The sequence below is a fragment of the Rhinolophus hipposideros genome, assembly GCF_964194185.1.
Source record: "Rhinolophus hipposideros genome assembly, chromosome: 13".
Classification (NCBI taxonomy): Eukaryota; Metazoa; Chordata; class Mammalia; order Chiroptera; family Rhinolophidae; genus Rhinolophus; species Rhinolophus hipposideros.
In genome coordinates, this window is record NC_138059.1 from 38388930 (window position 1) to 38409229 (window position 20300).

At 36.5% G+C, this 20300-nt stretch overlaps 1 protein-coding gene across 8 annotated transcripts in view; it reads right to left on the reverse strand.

Annotated features, from left to right (window-relative positions):
• The window catches only part of ESRP1 (epithelial splicing regulatory protein 1), a 65073-nt gene that overhangs the window by 19350 nt on the left and 25423 nt on the right, over window positions 1-20300 (reverse strand). For 4 of the 8 annotated variants that reach the window (XM_081070341.1, XM_081070339.1, XM_081070345.1 and 1 more), the window contains exons 12-13: window positions 17753-17939; window positions 13982-14150 (exon numbers count right to left, since the gene is read on the reverse strand). In XM_081070341.1, coding sequence (XP_080926467.1) covers window positions 13982-14150; window positions 17753-17939 — 356 coding nt within the window. Of the gene's footprint in view, window positions 1-13981; window positions 14151-17740; window positions 17940-20300 lie in introns of all 8 variants that reach the window. The other 4 variants (XM_081070344.1, XM_081070342.1, XM_081070340.1 and 1 more) reach the window with 1 other exon arrangement.

Sequence of the window (20300 nt, forward strand, 5' to 3'; positions counted from 1 at the left end):
CTCATGAGGACAGCTGAGGCTCCTTCAGCAAGCCTTTGGTAGGTCTGACCACCTGCTGAATCCATTACTGTTATGCCAATATTAATTTTAATTGCCTGAGATTCTATTGCCAGACGACTCAAACAATGCTTCCTATCTTATTATTTTCCCACTATTATTTTCCCAGTTTATATCACCTAATTTTACAATATTCATTGTATCCTAGTAAGTCATATAAAATTCTTTGTAGATCAGGAAAAGATATATGAAAGTACTGAGTGCCAGGATACCTACTACATAGCACTCATAATACACTCGTGCAAAAACAAGTGTCTTAATATTCTTTCTTTATTTAATATTATAAATTACAAAAATTGGTAACACTCATCAGGTGGCATTCCACAATAAAAGCATTCATAGTTGCCAGTATTCATTATCTGAGGACTTGTCATATTTCCTAGAGAAAAGAGGATCAGAGCATTATCTATTCTGTTAGAGAAATAAAAGATTAGAGAACTAATTCTCCCCTCTGGATGGTCACAACACATTAACATAGGAAACACGAGCCTTTGCATTAAAACCCCTAGTGTTAAAAAGACATTATATATGGAAAATGACTAAAGAAATATATTTCAATATTAACAAGTATAAAGCCTACAGCCAATTTTTATGTAGGAAATTTCCGAACTAACTTTGTATTTTCACCTGAAATCAACCATCTCAACAAGTTGGACTTTTCAGCATTCTTTGTGAGTTTAATACTGTGGCTGTCCATGGACTGATCACTAACTACATCTTGAACCTTGATTTCTGTTAGCTCTTCTGAAAGGTCATATACAGTAATGCATTGACTCAGCTTGACTCTGAGAAGTGAATGGATTCTGTGGTCCTGGGAACATTATATAGTGCACTTATACAAACCTAGAGGGTATAGCCAGCTACACTGCACACCTTGATTATATGGCATAGCTAGCTTACCGCTCCGTAGGGGAGGGAAATTACTCTTTCTTCTACCGTAAGTAACATGTATACCTTCTGTATACATGGGAGAGACTTAGGATAATTGAGTAACCAAAATGGCTGAAGCCACACCTTAATACCACATTCAGCTAAAGACCAAAAAAGATGTTGGGGTTGGGGGAGTCAGTTATGGAAGGTTACTAGGAAAAGTATGGTAAACAGGATGAGGTTGTTATGCAGATTTAAGATTGTTATTTTAGGCCCTAAGACTTTCTAGAGAAAAGATCATTCCCCTTTTCCTGATACAGGGAGGGGGCACATTCTTACAAATGGAGACTTTCCTTAAAAATGTAAATGCTTTTTACAAACGGTGACTTCAACTTGGTTTTAAGAGTTTCTCCCATGTCCACTGTTTCTTTAACCTAACCTGCCTAAAATAATCCTTATACCAAAAGACATATTTTGGTGTGACAAATTCTGTTCCCCTACAGCTCCTAGGCTACCCACCTGTACAGCATGTTACTGTACTGAACACATTGGTAAGTAACTGCATAATGCGTTGCACTGTGAAGTTACGACAGCTATGACCAGGCATTAGGAATTTTTCAGCTCCATTGGGACCACCTTCCTATATGCAGTCCATCAATGACCACTATGAATGAAATGTTATGCGGCACATGATTGCATAAGCTTCTTTATGCATGTTGTAGCTACCTCTCGGAGAAAGGTTAAGTAACCAACAAATGTGAAAACACGTTGGAATGCATAAAGAAATCTTCCAGGAATCTAGTTCACCTACACAGTCAGCAAATATATGTACTGTCAAAAATTGGTAACTAAACCTAAATTTACTCCACAATATGTCAAAGATTACAAAATATAAGCCCCTATTACAGGGGCTTATCATATATTTCAAATACATAGTAAAGTGACACACTGCTTACTCAAAACAATGATAACCCCCACAGAGCCTCACTTTTAATTTGAAAACTAAATCTTATACTAGAAATTATTTTGAAAGTAATCTTATCACTTGATTGAAAGTACAAAATCGTAACACAACTGATCCTCTTACATGTTTAAAATGACATTTTAAAAGTAATATTTTGCAGAAAAATCTAGATGAAAAAGCAAGCAAAACACTGATTATGGACATTTGTGTTTATGCATTTACTAGTTACTTTTAATTGTATTTTGGTCATTTTTTAAAAATGCAGTTTTATCTTTTTGAATAGGAACAGAGTACAACGTTGGAAGGTACAAATATAGAGCAAGTGGTATACTCCATCACACCCTTCCCCACAACAAATCTGAACCACTCTCTAGAAGCAATCCTGTTCCAGCTTCTTGGTTATTATTGGCCATCTTTCCAGAGATAGTGTGTTGACTATTTTGAATTGAAATGGAAAATGTTTGCTAATAAAGCATTTTGCTTTGGGTGAAATTTTTCCTTTTTTTTTTTTTTTTAAAGAAGTATTGGATTGGTGCAAAAGTAACTGCAGTTTAAAAAGTTGAAAAAAATTGTAAAAACCGCAATTACTTTTGCACCTACCTAATAGTTTAAAAGATCACCTAACATACAATAAAGAAAATAAAAATCAATAGTCTGCATCGTTAAACATACTTCATAGACAAACATCAGTTCTTCCCTCGGGCCTGCTTCAGTGTAATTTCACCAAGGAAATGCTTAAAAAGGGTAGCAGATGCAAAATAGGGTTTTGTTTATCAATGTTGGCACATATTATTTTAGTTAAGTTCTCTTTAAAGTCATTAATGCTTTAAGAATAAGGTGCTTGGGGGCTGGCCCGGTGGCTCAGGCGGTTAGAGCTCCATGCTCCTAACTCCTAAGGCTACTGGTTCCATACCCACATGGGCCAGTGGGCTCTCAAACACAAGGTTGCCAGTTCCATTCCTCGACTCCTGCAAGGGATGGTGGGCTCCACACCCTGCAACTAAGATTGAACCCAGCATCTTGAGCTGAGCTGCCTCCCAGATAGCTCAGTTGGTTGGAGGGCGGGCTCTCAACCACAAGGTTGCCGGTTGATTCCTGCAAGGGATGGTGGGCTGTGCCCCCTGCAACTAGCAACGGCAACTGGACCTGGAGCTGAGCTGCGCCCTCCACAACTAAGATTGAAAGGACAACAACTTGACTTGGAAAAAAGTCCTGGAAGTACACAATATTCCCCAATAAAGTCCTGTTCCCCTTCCCCAATAAAATCTTAAAAAAAAAAAAAAAAATAAGGTGCTTAATTTAAGGTATATTTGACACAAACAGTAGCAGGTGAAAGAAATGACCTTTGGGTTTTATGCTTTAAAGTGTTTTGGTAGTAGAGTGTAGCAGGACAAACAATAGAAATAAATGGAACAAAATTGGCAAAATATCAATATTGTTAAAACAGGGTAATATTCCCTCAACTGATGTTTGCAAATTTCTATAGATACAGATTTTTAAACTTATGCTTGAAAATAACTTGTAATACGATCCCAATTTTGTAAGAAAAAATCCTTAGAAAAACAAACCTATAAATTGAAACCAATCTTATTGGGCTTTTTGAGTGGTTGAATTATTTTTCCTTGAGGTTCGCTGTCCTTGATCGTTTTCTGCAGTGCCAAAAAGAATTTTAGGCATATTGAATTTTAATTCCCTGAACTGCTCATTATATGAATAAGGTTTTTAGACTATCAAATGACTATTTCTTCCACAAAACCTAAACTGAATTCTCACTGACTACAGTAGAGAGTGAATTGCCCAAGCAGTTCTTCTTGCTTACATCATTTAGAAATATCATCCAAACTGAAAATCCTGAGAGTTGTAATAATTCCTGGCAACAAAAATTATCTGGTGCCTCTCCATCACCACATTGTTTGATACAGCATTCCAGTGTAATTTCATCGTATGTTAAATTCGAGTTCACATTTGTGGTTCTAAATATTGAAGTCTTAAAAATTACTTTTTAAACCAAAAGTTATCATTTTTCTTGTTCCTATAAGAGAAATTTCAACAAAAAAATTAGTAAGTAAATTGGTTGTCAAATGTTACTACTGGGAGAAACTAGGAAAAGTGTATATCGGATCTCTGTACTATTGGTTACAACTGCATTTTGCAGGATGCCTTGATATTACCAAATATATATTCGTTGCTTAGGTAGAAATAAGCTGCTTTTACAAGAAATGGTTATGCTCTTAGACTTAATAATGAGGGCATTACAAACTTTAAAACTACTAATGGAAAAAAATTACCTATAGGCAGAGGCCCAAAATTACAGGGGTTGTTAAACCATTAATGTCAATTCCTCCTGCTGTTGGGGCTTCAAGTCAAGACTGGAGTTCTCATCTTACTGTGATTGAAAACTATTTCTAAGAGATTCCTTCCTTTAACAGCGCCAAGATAGCAAGTCAATGGTGGAAACATATACTCTGTACATGTAATGTAGGCACCAGAAATTACACCAGGCACCCAGTGGAACAATGCATTCCACTTCTGACATTCTGATGATGTAAGAAAGGTAGACAAAGATCTTTCTTATAATCAGAGCCCACTACCAGGAAGTGATTGTCAGAGTCCAGAGGAGGTGACAATTTGGGATTGGGCTAGGGCCTGACACGGCATTCAACCATAAACAATTATTCATGCTTCTGAGCCTTCATAACCTTCATAAGATAGTCACTTGTCAATTATCATGGCTATCTCCCTATTCTTTTTTCCCAATAGAATAAAAAATATTTCCCATAACATTACTGAATGTTTTAAAAATTCTTAAAAAAATAAATGCAATTAACAGTGGTTACAAGCTTCACTACTACTGGGATTCCAAAGTTCTTGCTCCCTACTAGAAAATTAGAGACAGAGAAGAAAGAAAAATATAATACAACATAGCAACAGTAGTGATCATATAAGTTAGTTCCAGGCCACTTATCAAAAATTCACATATTGGTGGATGTACTCAAAACATTCAGTCTAAATAGTTTGGGAAGAAAAAACAGGACCAGGTATAATTTAAAAAATTTTGAGCAATATTACCTGTGCTAAACTAAATTTAACCAATCCCATCATTTTAAGAACAACAAAGGTTAAGTAACTTTCCCTAGTTAAACGAGATGAGACTAAAACTCAGTTCTCCCAACTTAAAGTCTGACAACTTTCCAATATACTCTTCTGCTTTCCAGAAACTGAGCACAACGAAAAAGAACTTAAGATTAAAAAATGTCAATTCTGAAGGTATCCGAAGACTTCCAAAGAAAATTGCAGAGTACATAGAAACTATGCTCGCTTCCTCCCACGGATACATGAAAATTACAACTAAAGTACAGAAAAACCATTGAGAACCATCTGTAAACTAGCTGAATAGAATTCCTATAACTAAGGATATAAAGAAGAAGGCATGTTGAGACTGGTAAGAGGGAAGGAGATGCAGAGTGGGCTGGTCCCACACACACATGTGGCAGTTAACAATCAGTAGGGATATCTTGGCTGCAGAAGCCCTCCCAGAGGAGCAAAGGGTCCCAGCCCCACACTGGGGTCCCCAGCCTGGGACACCAATAGAGGGAAGAGAGGTCTTTATCATCCTTGTAACATCTGAGTGTGAAAACCAGAGGGGAGGCTGTGTCCCAGAAAGACAATAATAAGTTGGTAGAGAACAAGGCAAGCACTGCAGGTCTTAAATGGCCCACAAAGAGATTCATTGACTGACTGAATGACTCACTCACTCACCCACTATGACCTTCAGCACAGGGGAAACAGCTCCAAAAGCAGGACACAAGGGGAAAATCCAAATTGACTAGCTTCAGGACCAGGGCTAAAGGGGCACGTGTTGGGACAGCTCTCTCAGGACAGAATTTGCTTGAAAGCTCCAATGTTTCTTTGTTGAGGCATCCTCAACTCATTCCTAGCATAGAGGCACAGGTGGCACAAAATCTGAACACTCGATTAACCTAGCTAATATCATTTGCCCTGTCCTGGTGATTCTGAGATCTACCCCTACCCAACTTACATACTCAGTATGAATCTCTTTTGGTGGCTTTTGACTAGCACTGCAGACTTTCCTAGAATCCTTAGGCACTGATACTAGCCGCCCGCTCCCTACCCTATCAGAGATCGCCCCACCCCCAACTACCCGGTGCTAGAAGCAGAACAGTAGCAGTGTCAGATCAAAAGAACAGAATATTTGCTGTTCTGAGAACTATGGACTGCAGACACAGATTCGGAGCTCAACTGGTTCCGGCAAAGGGGACGGAACTGTGGAAGCGGACCGGCTGTGGTGGTGGTCCCGCCATTGCTCTGGGCCACCTCTCACAACACACCCCGCCCCTGGCCCCACCTTACTGAGCGGATCCCTGCAGGAGCAATCAGAACTGCTGAAACATATAGGCTCTGAATCTGGTGCAGAAAAAGCTTTGGAACTTCAAAAGATCTCCGCATACCCACACAGACCTGGCGCCCTATGACCCAGGCGAACTGTTAACAGAGGAGAAGCCCGTTTCACAGGGAATCCCCCCATTGTGTGAGAAGCTGGAATAGTGCACTGAAAACATAACACTACTGTGTGATAGAGGGAAAAAAAGGCTGCAGTCGGAGAGAAAATAAAACATTCTACCAACAAGTATTGGAAAACAAAAGAAAGACCTCTTCCTATCAATCTGTTGCAGAAGCCACTACTGTACATGTCTAGGAAGAGAAATAATAAATCAGTAATTGCCATGAAAAACCAAGACAAGAAGATAGCTCACAAAGAAGTAAAAAGTCTCCAGAAAAGGAACTTAAAGATATGGAAATATGTGACTTAAATGACAGAGATTTCAAGATTGCAGTTCTGAAAAACTCAACGAGATGCGAGAAAACACAGAAAGGCAATTTAATGAACTCAGAAATGCAATCAAAGAACAACATGAGCATTTTACGAAAGAGACTGAATTTTAAAAAAGAACCAAATGGAATTTCTGAGATTAAGAACTCAATAGAAGAAATTAAGAATGAAATAACCAGCTTATGTAGTAGAGTTGACCAGATGGAGGAAAGAATCAGTGACACTGAAGATAGAAACCTGGAAATTACACAGATGGAAGAAGAAAGAGACTTGAGACTTAAAAGGAATGAAAGAACTCTACAAAAACTTTCTGCCTCTATCAGAAAGAGCAATAAAAGAATAATGGGCATACCAGAAGGAGAAGAGAGAAGGGAACAGAGAACATATTCAAAAAAATTGTTGATGAGAACTTCCCAAACTTGTGGACAAAACGGGATCCTAGAATCCAAGAAGCAAATAGAACACCTAATTACCTCAATCCCAACAGGCCTTCTCAAACTCACATTATATTGAAGCTGTCTAAAATCAACAACAAAGAAAGAATCCTCAAGGCAGTCAGAGAAAAGAAGACGGTAACCTACAAAGGAATGCCCATTAGATTATCATCAGGTTTTTCAGGAGAAACTCTACAAGCCAGGAGGGAGTAGAACCAAATATTCAAACTATTGAAAGAGAGAAATTATCAGCCAAGAATAATATATCCAGCAAAAATATCCTTTAGATATGAAGGAGGCTTAAAGACCTTTCCAGACATACAGAAGCTGAAGGAATTTTCTAATACACAACCTGCACTACAAAAATTACTAAAGGACGCTATTTATCAGCATCAACAGGGACAATTTGGGTCAACATAAAAAGGGGGAGAATAAAGTCCTGAACCGGAATATGGGAATGGAGAAAGTAAGCGTGATAAAAAAAATGGAATACTCTAAATATCAAATTTCTTTTACATAAACTTAAGGCTAACCACTCAAAAAAAATCCAGAACTGAAATATATACTGTAATAAAAGAAGAAACAGAGGGAAACATCATAGAATACCACCACACAGAAATAATAGACAACAACATAAAGGCAAAGAAACAATGGAGACACACCCTTACCAGAAAACTAAAGATAGAATGACACGAAAGCCTCACGAATCAATAATCACCCTAAATGTAAATGGATTGAACTCACCAATAAAAAGGCACAGAGTAGCAGACTGGATCAAAAACCTAAACCCAACCATATGCTATCTCCAAGAGACACATCTCAACTCAAGGACAAGCATAGACTCAAAGTGAAAGGGTGGAAATTGACACTCCAAGCAAATGTTACCCAGAGAAAATCAGGTGTAGCCATAAAGATATCAGATGAAACAGACTTCAGGGTGAAAAAGATAACAAGAGACAAAGATGGACATTCCATAAAGGTAAAGGGCACTATACTACAAGAAGACATAACATACATCAATATTTATGCCCCGAATCAGGGAACACCGAAATATACCAAGCAACTACTAACAGAACTAAAGGGAGAAAATGACCAAAACACAATTATATTAGGGGACTTAAATACATCATTGACAGCTATGGATAGATCATCCAAACAGAAGATAAATAACGAAATCGCAGCCCTAAATGACACATTAGATGAAATGGACATAATTGACATATATAGAGCACTTCATCCTAAAACATCAGACTATACATTGTTTTCGAATGTACATGGAACAGTCTCAAGGATAGACCATATTTGGGACATAAAATCAGCCTCAGCAAATTAGAGAAGATTGCAATCATACCAAGTATATTCTCTGATTACAAGCCTTTGAAATAGGATATCAACTGCAAAGAGAAAGCAGGAAAGAACACAAATACATGGAGATTAAACAACATACTTTTAAAGAACGACTGGGTCAAAGAAGAAATTAGAGGAGAGCTCAAAAGATACATAGAAACAAATGACAATGAAAATATGTCCTACCTAAATTTTTGGGATGCAGCGAAAGCAGTTTTAAGAGGGTAATTTATATCATTACAGGGCTATCTCACAAAACAAGAAAAATCCCAAATAAACAACCTCATGTTAAACCTTAAAGAACTAGAAAAAGAAGAACAAGTGAAACCAAAGGTCAGCAGAAGAAAGGAAATAACAAAAATTAGAGCAGAACTAAACGAAATAGAGAAAAAGACAATAGAAAAAATTAATATGACAAAGAGCTGGTTTTTTGAAAAGATTAACAAAATTGATTTTCGCTCGCCTCACTAAGATAAGGAGAGAAGACATTAATTAACAAAATCAGAAATGAAAAAGGGGAAGTTATCATGGATACCACAGAAATACAAAGGATCATCCAAGAATATACTATGAAGGACTATATACCACCAAATTCAATAACCTAGAAGAAATGGACAAGTTCTTAGAAACATACAACTTTACAAGGCTGAACCATGAAGTACTGGAAAATCTAAACGACCTATCACCAGTAACGAAATTGAATCAGTCATCCAAAACCTTCTGAAAAGCAAAAGTCCTGGACCAGATGGCTTCACCAGTGAATTCTACCAAACCTTCAAAAAGGATCTAATACCAATCCTGCTCAAACTCTTCCAAAAAATGAAGAGACAGTACTCCCTAACTCATTTTATGAGGTCAACATTACCCAATAACCAAAACCTGGTAAGGACAACACAAAAAAGAAAACTACAGACCAATATTTCTGATGAATACAGATGCAAAAATCCTAAACAAAATTCTACCAAATCAAATACAACAATGCATTAAAAAGACTATTCACCACGACCAAGTGGGGTTCATCCCTGGAGCACAAAAATGGTTCAACATCCGCAAATCCATCAATGTGATACATCACATAAACAAAATAAAGGACAAAAATCATATGATTCTATCAATTGATGCAGAAAAAGCATTTGACCAGATACAAATCCACTTACGATTAAAACACTTAATGACATAGGTATAAAAGGAAAATACCTTAACATAATAAAGGCCATATATGACAAGCCCTCAGCTAATCTCATAATTAATGGTGAAAAAATGAAGCCCTTCGCTCTACGTTCAGGAACACAACAGGGCTGTCCTCTATCACCTCTGCTTTTCAACACAGTGTTGGAAGTCCTTGCCAGAGCAATCAGGCAAAAGAAAGAAATAAAAGTCATCCAAATTGGGAATGAAGAAGTTAAATTATCACTCTCTGCAGATGACATGATGCTATATATAGAAAACCCTAAAGATTCCACCAAAAAGCTGTTAGAAACAATCAAGGAATACAGTAAAGTTGCTGGTTACAAAATCAACGTACAATAGTCCATTGTATTCCTATATACTAACAATGAAATCTCAGAAAAATAAATACAAAAAACAATTCCCTTTGCAATTGCAGCAAAAACAATAAAATACCTAGGAATGAACTTTATCAAGGATGTGAAGGATTTATATGCTGTAAACTATAAGACATTTTTTTAAGCAATTGAAGAAGACACAAAGAAATGGAGAACATTCCATGCTCATGGATTGGAAGAATCAACATAGTTAAAATGGCCATATTACCCAAAGCAATATACAGATTTAATGCAATCCCCATCAAAAACCCAATGACATTTTTTAAAGAAATAGAACAAAAAATCATCAGATTTATTTGGAACCACAAAAGATCCCGAATAGCCAAAGCAATCTTAAGAATTAAAAGAACAATGCTGGAGGTATCACACTGACTGACTTTAGCTTGTACTACAGGGCTACAATAATCAAGACAGCATGGTATTGGCAGAAAAACAGACACATAGACCAATGGAATAGAATTGAGAACCCAGAAATAAAACCACATAAATATGGACAGATAATTTTTGACAAAGAAGCTAAAAGCATACAATGGAGTAAAGACAGCCTCTTCAATAAAAGGTGCTCGGAGAATTGGATAGTCACGTGCAAAAGAAGGAAACTGGACTGTTATCTGTCACCATGTACGAAAGTTAATTCAAAATGGATCAAAGACTTAAGCATAAGACCTGCCACAATAAACTACATAGAAGAAAACATGGTACTAAACTTATGGACCTTGGGTTCAAAGAGCATTTTATGAATTTGAGTTCAAAGGCAAGAGAAGTAAAAGCTAAAATAAACGAATGGGACTATATGAAACTTAAAAGCTTCTGCACAGCAAAAGAAACCATGGACAAAATAAAGAGGCAACCAACTGAATGGGAGAAGATTTTTGCAAACAGTGCCTGTGATAAGGAGCTAATATCAAAAATATACAAGGAACTCATGCAATGCAACAACAAAAAAACCAACAACCCAATTGAAAAATGGGCAGAGGACCTAAGAGACATTTCTCCAAAGAGGGCATACAAATGGCAAATAGACATATGAAAAAATTTTCAATATCACTAATCATCAGAGAAATGCAAATGAAAACCACAATGAGATATCACCTCACCCCAGTCACAATGGCTATTATCAACAAGACTAATAGTAACAAGTGTTGGAGAGGCTGTGGAGAAAAAGGAACCCTCATACACTGTTGGTGGGAATGCAGACTGGTGCAGCTGTTATGGAAGGCAGTGTGGAGGTTCCTCAAAAAATTACTAATAGAATTACCGTATGACCCAGCAATCCCTCTCCTGGGTATCTACCCAACAAATTTGAAAACATTTATCCATAAAGACACGTGTGCTCCAATGTTCATCGCAGCTTTGTTTACGATGGCCACAATGTTTACGGTGGCCAACTTTTTTAATGGAAATAATCAAAATGTCCTTCGATAGATGAATGGATAAAGAAGTTGTGGTATATAAACAGAATGGAATACTATTCAGCGATAAGAAAATATGATATAGGAACATTTGTGACAACATGGATGGATATTGAGAGTATAATGCTCAGTGACATACGTCAGACAGAAAAAGCAAAGAAGCATATGGTTTCACTGGTATGTGGTATATAAACCAAAAACCACAATAGAAGAAGAGAAACAAATGAGAAACAAAAACTCATAGACACAGACAATAGGTCAGTGATTACCAGAGGTTAAGGGTGAGGTGGGGAGTGGAAGATGAGTGTAAGGGGTATCAAATATATGGTGATGGAAGGAGAACTGATTCTGGGTGGTGAACACACAGTGGGATTTATGGATGATGTGCACCTGAAATGTATGTAATTTTACTAACAAATGTCACCCCATAAATTAAAAAAACCCAAACAAAAAAACAAAAACCAAAAAAGGTTAATATAAATTTTAAAAGGCAAAAGATTAGGAAAAAGATTACCTGATATTAAACTATACTACAAAACTATAGTAATCAAACAGCATGGTATTGGCATAAAAACAGATCCAGATCAACAGAACAGAAAGCCCAGAAAGAAACCCACACATATATGGTAAATTAATATATGACAAAGGAGGCAAGAGTATACTGGGGGTAAAGACAATCTCTTCAATAAATGGTTCTGGGAAAACTGGACAGATATATGCAAAAGAATGAAACTGGATCACTTTCTTATCCCAAATATAAGAAGAAACTCAAAATAGATTAAAGACTTAAATAAACATATAGGCCTACATCAAACTAAAACATTTTTGCACAGCAAAGGAAACCACCAACGAAAGAAGACAATCTACTGAGTGGGAGAAGATATTTGCCACTGATACATCTGAAAAGGGCTTACACCCTAAATTTACAAGGAACTCCTACAACTTCAACACCAAAAAATAAGCAACCCAGTTAACAAATGGGAAGAGGGCCTGAACAGACATTTCTTCAAAGAGGACATATGAAAAGATGCTCAATGACACTAATCATCAGGAAAATGAAAATTGAAACCACAGTGAGCTATCACCTCACCTCCTACCTCTCAGAATGGCTATTATCAATAAATCAAGAAACAACAAGTACTGGCACAGAGGAAAGGGAAGCCTCATGCATAATTCACAGGATTACAAATTGGTGCAGCCACTATGGAAAACAGTATAGAGGTTCCCAAAAAATTAAAACTAGAACCACCTTATGACCCAGCAATCCCAGTTCTGGGTATTTATCTTGAGAAGTGCAAAACACTAATTTGAAAAGATTTGTGCACCCCTATGTTTATTGCAGGATTATTTACTATAGCCAAGATATGGAAGTAACCTAGATGTACATGCACAGACAAATGGATAAAGACTTGGTATATATATATATATATATATACACACACACACACACACACACACACACACACACACACACACGGAATTTAAAAAGATTCCAGCCATTAAAAAAAGAATGAAGTCATACCATTTCTGACAACAAGGATGGACCTAGAGGGTATTAAGCTAAGTGAAATAAGTCAGACAGAGAGAAACAAATACCATATGATTTCGCTTATTTGAGGAACTGTTCCTCATATATGGAATCTTAAACAAAATAAATGGAGAAACAACAAACAAACTCATAGAAACTGAGAATAAATTGATGATTGCTAGGTGATAGGTGAGAGGGGGGTGGGGACCTGGGAGAAAAAAGTGAAGATATTAAGAAGTACAAACTGGCAGTTTTAAAAAATTGTGAAGGGGATGTAAAGTACAGCATAGGGAATATAGTCAATAGTACTATAATAACTATGTATGGTGTCAGGTGGGTACTAGACTTAGCGGAGCGATCACTTTGTAAATATGTTGTATACCTCAAACTAATATACTGTATGTCAACTATAAAAAAATAAAAAATAAAAATTTCCTAGAAAACCAGAAAAAAAAGTTGACTCTAAAAAAGTTCTTAATAATTTCATTCTGAACTTGTTAGTAAAGATTTAGGGGGGAAAGAATACAAGCAGTGCACAATTTAAAACAACAGTTTTTATTTATTCTGGGTTGACATATGAATTCATGCTACTTAAAAATATAACTGTTCTTTTTAATGGATTTTCTTGTTTTATAATTCATTCACTTGATACTGCTACCCTATTGCAATGATTACAGTGCCACTCACTTATGACCATAAGATAGGAGAAGGAAAAAACGTAAACTTGTATACAAAAGTAGCCTAAGAGATCATGCTGTCAATACATGGTTAAAAAATAAACTTAGTCTGATTTGTCTTAAAACAACCTTCTTGGTCAGAGATATGAGCAGAAATTGTTTCCTGCCATGATAACCTTTAATGTGACAGAGAATATTCTTATGTGAACTCAGGCACTAGCTGTCAAAGGAGTCCTTTGTTTCTGTGCCTCATTTCCACGTCCATCAGAGCCTACCTGGGGTAGTATGCTGTATAGTTCATGAAGAGCTGAGTGCCCGCTGGGTAGTATGCTGTGGAGGGCTGCAGTGCTCGTGGATTCAAAAGCACAGAGGGCTGATAAATGGCAGCTTCTGTAGGAATAACTGCTGCAGGAGCTGGAAATGTGTAGGAAGGAGGAGACAGGCCTGAATAAGCAAAGAGAGAGAAACTTTGAGACATTTGTAATTGCTGACACATATGTGTAGCACTAAAGCCAGAAAGTCACTGTTGCCTATATCCATTTTAAAGAAAGACCAGTTTTTCACACCACACCAAGCAACTTCCTTTTGATTGTACATGTTAACACCTAGAAATAATCTCAAATCTCATACTCCCTCAACCTAAACAACCTTCCTTAACCTGAAATTTGGTAAAACCAGTACCAAGTGGACTTTCAAGTCTTCTCAACCATTTCATGACATGTGATATTTTTTTTCCACTAGCAATCGCCAATTACCACAAACTTTGAGGAAAGAAACATAGGATTGACATTTACTATAACTTCAAAGTAAAAGCTGGATTCTTTTTTGAGAACTACACTGCTATTCTACCTTAACTATCCTATAGTACAGCATGAAATGAAAATGGTCATGATGAAACACTCTTCACCAATACCATGTATGACACCAAAGCATAGATTCTGCCAGAGTGAACTGACTTAAAAGGAGATTAACTCTGCATTATTCCTACCTTTATGTACCGTGTTTCCCTAAAAATAAGACAATCAGCTCTGTTGTGTCTTTTGGAGCAAAAATCAATATAAGACCCAGTATTATTATATTATATTATATTATATTATATTATATTATATTATATTATATTATATTATATTATAGCAGGTCTTAATAAGACTGGGTCTTATATTATACCTGGCATTACATTATATTACGTTACATTATATAAGACTCAGTATTCTACTGTATTATATGATATTATTATATTATACCTGGTTATATTATAAACAAGATCAGGTCTTATAATTAATTCTTGCTCCAAAAGATGCATTAGAGCTGATTGTCTGGCTAGGTCTTATTTTCGGGGAAACACGGTACCTAAAGGTTACCCAGAAGGTGGGCTTTAAAGCTAATCTACACTTTTCAAAACTGTTATTTAAAAAAAAAAAAAAAAAAAAAAAACCTGGGAAATAGTCCGGAAGAAATAGATGGTGTCTTCCTGAGAGTCAGCTAATAAAAATGTGGACTCAGATTAAATAGAAAATAGAATGAAACCCCTATCTTCTGATTATCTAATATCTTCCATGCCTCGTAACATTTAGGTAAGACCATTGCTGGTCAATAGCTTTAACACGTGGGATGAACACAACTATGCAGTCCATCTGTATCCAACAGAAAACTGAGAGATTACCTGAATTTGGAGTTCCTATCTTTAATTTTCATACCTAAAACCACCTAAACTATTTTGCAAATAGCTGAGGTCCACAGGATAACTTTTTCACATGAAAATCTCTATTGTCTTCTGCTCTTAAGAATTTCCACATGTCTACGGAGAGGGGTAAGGCAGTTAGCTGAAAATGGGTACACAAGGCAAAGACCCATATATTGATCTCATATTTACCTTTTGTGTACCTCCTTCCTGCTCACCAAAAACTGAGCTACATGTAGATAAATTTTAAAATTATGATCCCTGGCTTTCAAGAGTCCACAAAAAGGCAAATAGGATAAACTGAGGCACCTAGTTTATCTATAAGGCACCTAGAAAACTATAAAGCCTGTGCTCACATCCTGCTTTCAAAACTATCAATTCATTACACGACAGTGCCTCATACCAATAAGAGAGGCATATACAGTAGGTAAGTCTATTCTGCCACAAAACAAAAAGTAGAGATTTTTGATAATTAGATAGAGTAGGCTGCTCAGATTTGGGTATTCCTCAAATGAAAGGCAGCTATTCTCATATTCCTAAAAGAAAATATATGAATGTATATAATCATAGACTAGAAAACTGGAGTTGACCTTAAAATGTTCAACTTTTTGAAAAGTTAAATTTCAAGACAAATAAAGTTAAAAATTTTTCAATAATGAGACTCTATTTTCCCCCCAAATTTAACAAGAAACTCTTTCATGGGTTATAACTAATCACTATTTTAACTGCATTAGTCCTTGAGATTAGATAAAAAAACCCATACAATTTCTGTAAATTTTTAGGTGGTTGTATAAATAGGCAATTGCCTAAAGTGAGTTGGCAGGGGGAAAAAAAGTCTAGTAGAACAGGCATAATATTCGCATGCATAAACTGGAATTTTTTTTTTTAATAGATAAACTCTTCCACTAAAATGGCAATGGCCAAATTTTAGTTAAAATTTTTGGAAAGTATTAAAAGTAAAGATATGGAAATAAATTTTATGTGAAAAAAATACATTAAATTTTTATTTTTATTTTAGGGCTGATGAAGGAAAAAGGGAAGAAATGAAAGTGTTATGAAGAAAGTCTTTAATGACCACCAGGAAGAGAGAAGTAAAAGGATATCATAGCAGAAGAATTTTGGTTACACACAGAAGAGAAATGCCCTCATCTCACAATGGTTGACAGATTATCATCACTAGAGGAAATGTAAAAGTTACTAACATTTATCAGTGGTTTACAGACAGAACACATATGACTAATATTACTTTAATATAACCACTTAAGCCCAAACATAAAGTTTCAAAACTTGATACTCATTAGCAATTAACTCTTAAATATTCACCAACAGCAAGCAGCAGATAAATGGAATATTAGCGTTTAGAAATTCCAAGGGAAAAAAAGGAGTAAGCCCCATCGAATATTCTATGAATAAATATTTTATCAAATAGGCTTATTGGTATAGATCCCTTTTCACTAGAAAGTGATGTCCTAACAATCCCTATTTTATGGGAATCATGCTCATAATCCAGTTTACTGTCTCAGTTATCTTTGGACTGCATTCCAAGCGCTACATTCTTTAAACATATCCAACATGCCTCCTAACAAGGTATGTCTTATTCAAAAGTGAAAACTGTAACAAAAAGATTCAAGTTTTAATATCGTACCCTCCGGTGTTCCTTAGTCACTAACCACACTTGATCTTCAGACTAAAGGGCTTATTCCTCTCAAACAGGATTCCAGATGGCTTGCACCCAGGTGCCAACGAGCAAGAGCACGGCTTGAAATTAAGCACTGATCCTGTGATCCAATGGAAACTTTGGCTAATTTACTTACGCATTTACATTTTTTACTAACTTGCTCATTCCAGATATCCTGAAGAGCTACAAAAATGCTCCCCAGGTTATCCTTTCTAAAAAAATACTTAATGATCCAAAACTTAAAAATGCAAAATGGGCATCAAATCAGCCTTCTAAAAAAAAGCTTAATATGTTACAGGGGAAAAAAAGAAGAAAGAAAACCGATCCAGCCATACTAATTTTACCTTTAAATGCGTATTAAAATATCTACATAGCCAGGTTGCCTCCCAGAGTCAGTGCTTATCTTGAGCACACTAAGCTTCAGAAATCAAGTGCTTATCACTGGAAAAGCAAGAATATAATTTGAAAGGAGGTATTTGTAGTATCTCTAATTATGGATGTCCACAAACCAAGGTCTTAAATGATTATCAGGTACTACTGATTTCAGATGGGAAAGCCTTATGTAACCACATTGCCTGCCTCAGAGAGAACCAGGGACACAGAAAGATATGAAAGCAGCTAAAGCACCTACCAGCATATAGCGTAGAATAGCGCCAAGACCCAAGAAAAACTTACATGGTAACTTACATGGCGGTGGGGATAAGCCATTTCGATTTAAAGTGCCCCCCATTAACACAAAGTTCATTTCCTCAGCTGAACACTGAAAGACTTCAACATATCTGTCCTTCATGGTTTTTTTATGGCACTTCTGTGCAGCCATAAATGCTCTGTCCGCAGACTTCATCTGGATAAAGGCATCTCCTGATGGGCGGCCCTGAGTGTGTGGGGGAAGAATAAAAACAAAAGGAGACTGTCTCCTTCAACATGGAAATGGTTGCTTTCAAAACATACAAAGTGACAATCACCCATAGTACAGACATTTTAGCCACAAAATCTGGGTGACGGTGTAAGCTACTGAAATCTGACTTGAATTTTATCACCTAACCACCAGAATGGCTCACAAAACCTTGAAGAAACAGTCTTGAGAGCTCATAGCTAAAAGTGATCCTTTTTGGTTTCTCTTAATTAATATTAGATTTACGAGGTTTGGAAAGGGTCTCCTTGTGAGTGCAGTTTCAAAGTATAGTATTGTATACTGAGTTTTGACCTTTTGAAAAATCCGATTAAATCTTATTTGATTGAGAAAATCTAGTAAAAGAACCACTATTAGAGCTTTATGAATCCTCCTGTGGGAAACTGAACAAACCAGTGCTCTCTTTTGGCTCTCAGTTCTGTCACTGACCTGCAACATCCCTTTCCCTTCTCCCTTTTCCCTGTAGCCTGGTTGGAATGTGGCTTGGGGACAGGGAAGGTAGATAAGGAATTGGCAGTTGAGAAGTACAGTGACAGTTGGTGAAAGCTGTATCATCAGCCTTGAATGAGAGCTCTTCTCTCATCTTGGCCATTCACCTCCATCTTAAACCTTGGCCAACGAGTTTACAGACATTTCTGCTATTACTAATAACTTCTAAAAATCCCCTATTTAAAACCAAGCTGGTAGATTTCTGTTCCACAAAAAAAGAATGCCTTAGTTTTATTTGGTATGGACATTTTATGGGGCAGAAAAAGACACAACTAGCTTATAAAACTTCTTCCTTATTTACAAATTTCTTTAAAAGTCTCTAAGGGACTATTTAGTGAAAATTATTACCATGCAAGTTACCATAAGAGTTACCATACCATGGAAATTAGGGACACCAGGGAAACCCAGTACAAGATGGAAAAAAACCTAACATCTTTGAGGTAGCTAAGAGCTTATTCATCATCTAAGAAGCATTTCTCCCAAGTGCAATCACAATAGGTCATGTGGGTCAATAACAGGTAAATCTGTCTACTGTTGTTAATTAAAGAACAATAATAACTCCTAGGTTATTAGAAATGGTGACTCAAAGAGAAACCAAACAAATCCCTGGTGATGCTGAATTGTGGGGAATTTTATTCAAAAGGCTCCCACTGGGCGGCTGGATGGCTCAGTTGGTTAGAAAGCGAGCTCTGAACAATAGGGTTACCAGTTCGATTTCCACATGGGCCAGTGAGCTGTGCCCTCCAAAACTAGATTGAAGACAACAAATTGCCACTGAGCTGCTGGTGGGGCAGCCAGATGGCTCAGTTGGTTATTGCGCGAGCTCTTAACAACATCCCATGCGGGTTCAATTCCCTCATGGGGTGGTGAGTTGCGCCTCCTGCAACTAAAGATTGAAAATGGCGATTGGACTTGGAGCTGAGCTTCGCCCTCCACAACTAGGTGGAAGGACAATGACTTGACTTGGAGCTGATGGCTCCTGGAAAAACACACTCCAATAAAAATTTTTTTTAAAAAAAGGACTCCCACCAGTGAGCCATGCTAAAACGGTACCTAGTCAGATCAAAAGTCGCATAGCTTAACATTGAGAGTTAGAATGAGCATGTGCTGGTGTGGAAAACCAAGCAGGGGCTCAGGATGTTTTCTGGTTGCTTATACCCAGTGACATGCACTTTCCAGGGAGATAAGATTATGGTTATGAATGTGACCAAATCTCCACGTGAAAAGAGAAAGAGGAATATGAGCAATTTAGAAAAACATTGGTATTTCCAATACAAAACTATATTCAACCCATGATCTGAAACATCTCATTTTTAAAAATTAATACAACTTTGCTTTTGATTAAAGAGTTCCAAAATTTTAAATAGAACTACTTGGTTTATAGTAGTTTTTAGAATTCTGTCATGCTTAAAATAGCACAAAATGCTGGCAAATTGTGCAGAAACTTATATTAATTTTAATTTAACCAAAAAATCAAGGGACACCCAGCCAAGAACTACTTTTAATACACTTAGGATATATACTTGCATACTGTGAGAATCTGGTTAGATTTTGATAGAGGCTTCTACGAAACAATTAATTAATACACTTGCATGCCTGTTATGATTACATACTGTTCTAGGTGGTACAGATACAAATACTTACTGAGTTTGCACTCTACTAAATGTAATTTGATGTCTAACATATATATAAAATAAGCTGTTTCTAAATAGTCTATGGATACAAAAAGTACTCTTGAACACAGACAAGCTCATTGGTTTATATAGTTTCTAATTGTTCTCACACTACAACAGCAGAATTCAGTAGTTGCAATAGTATAAAGTTATGTTAGAT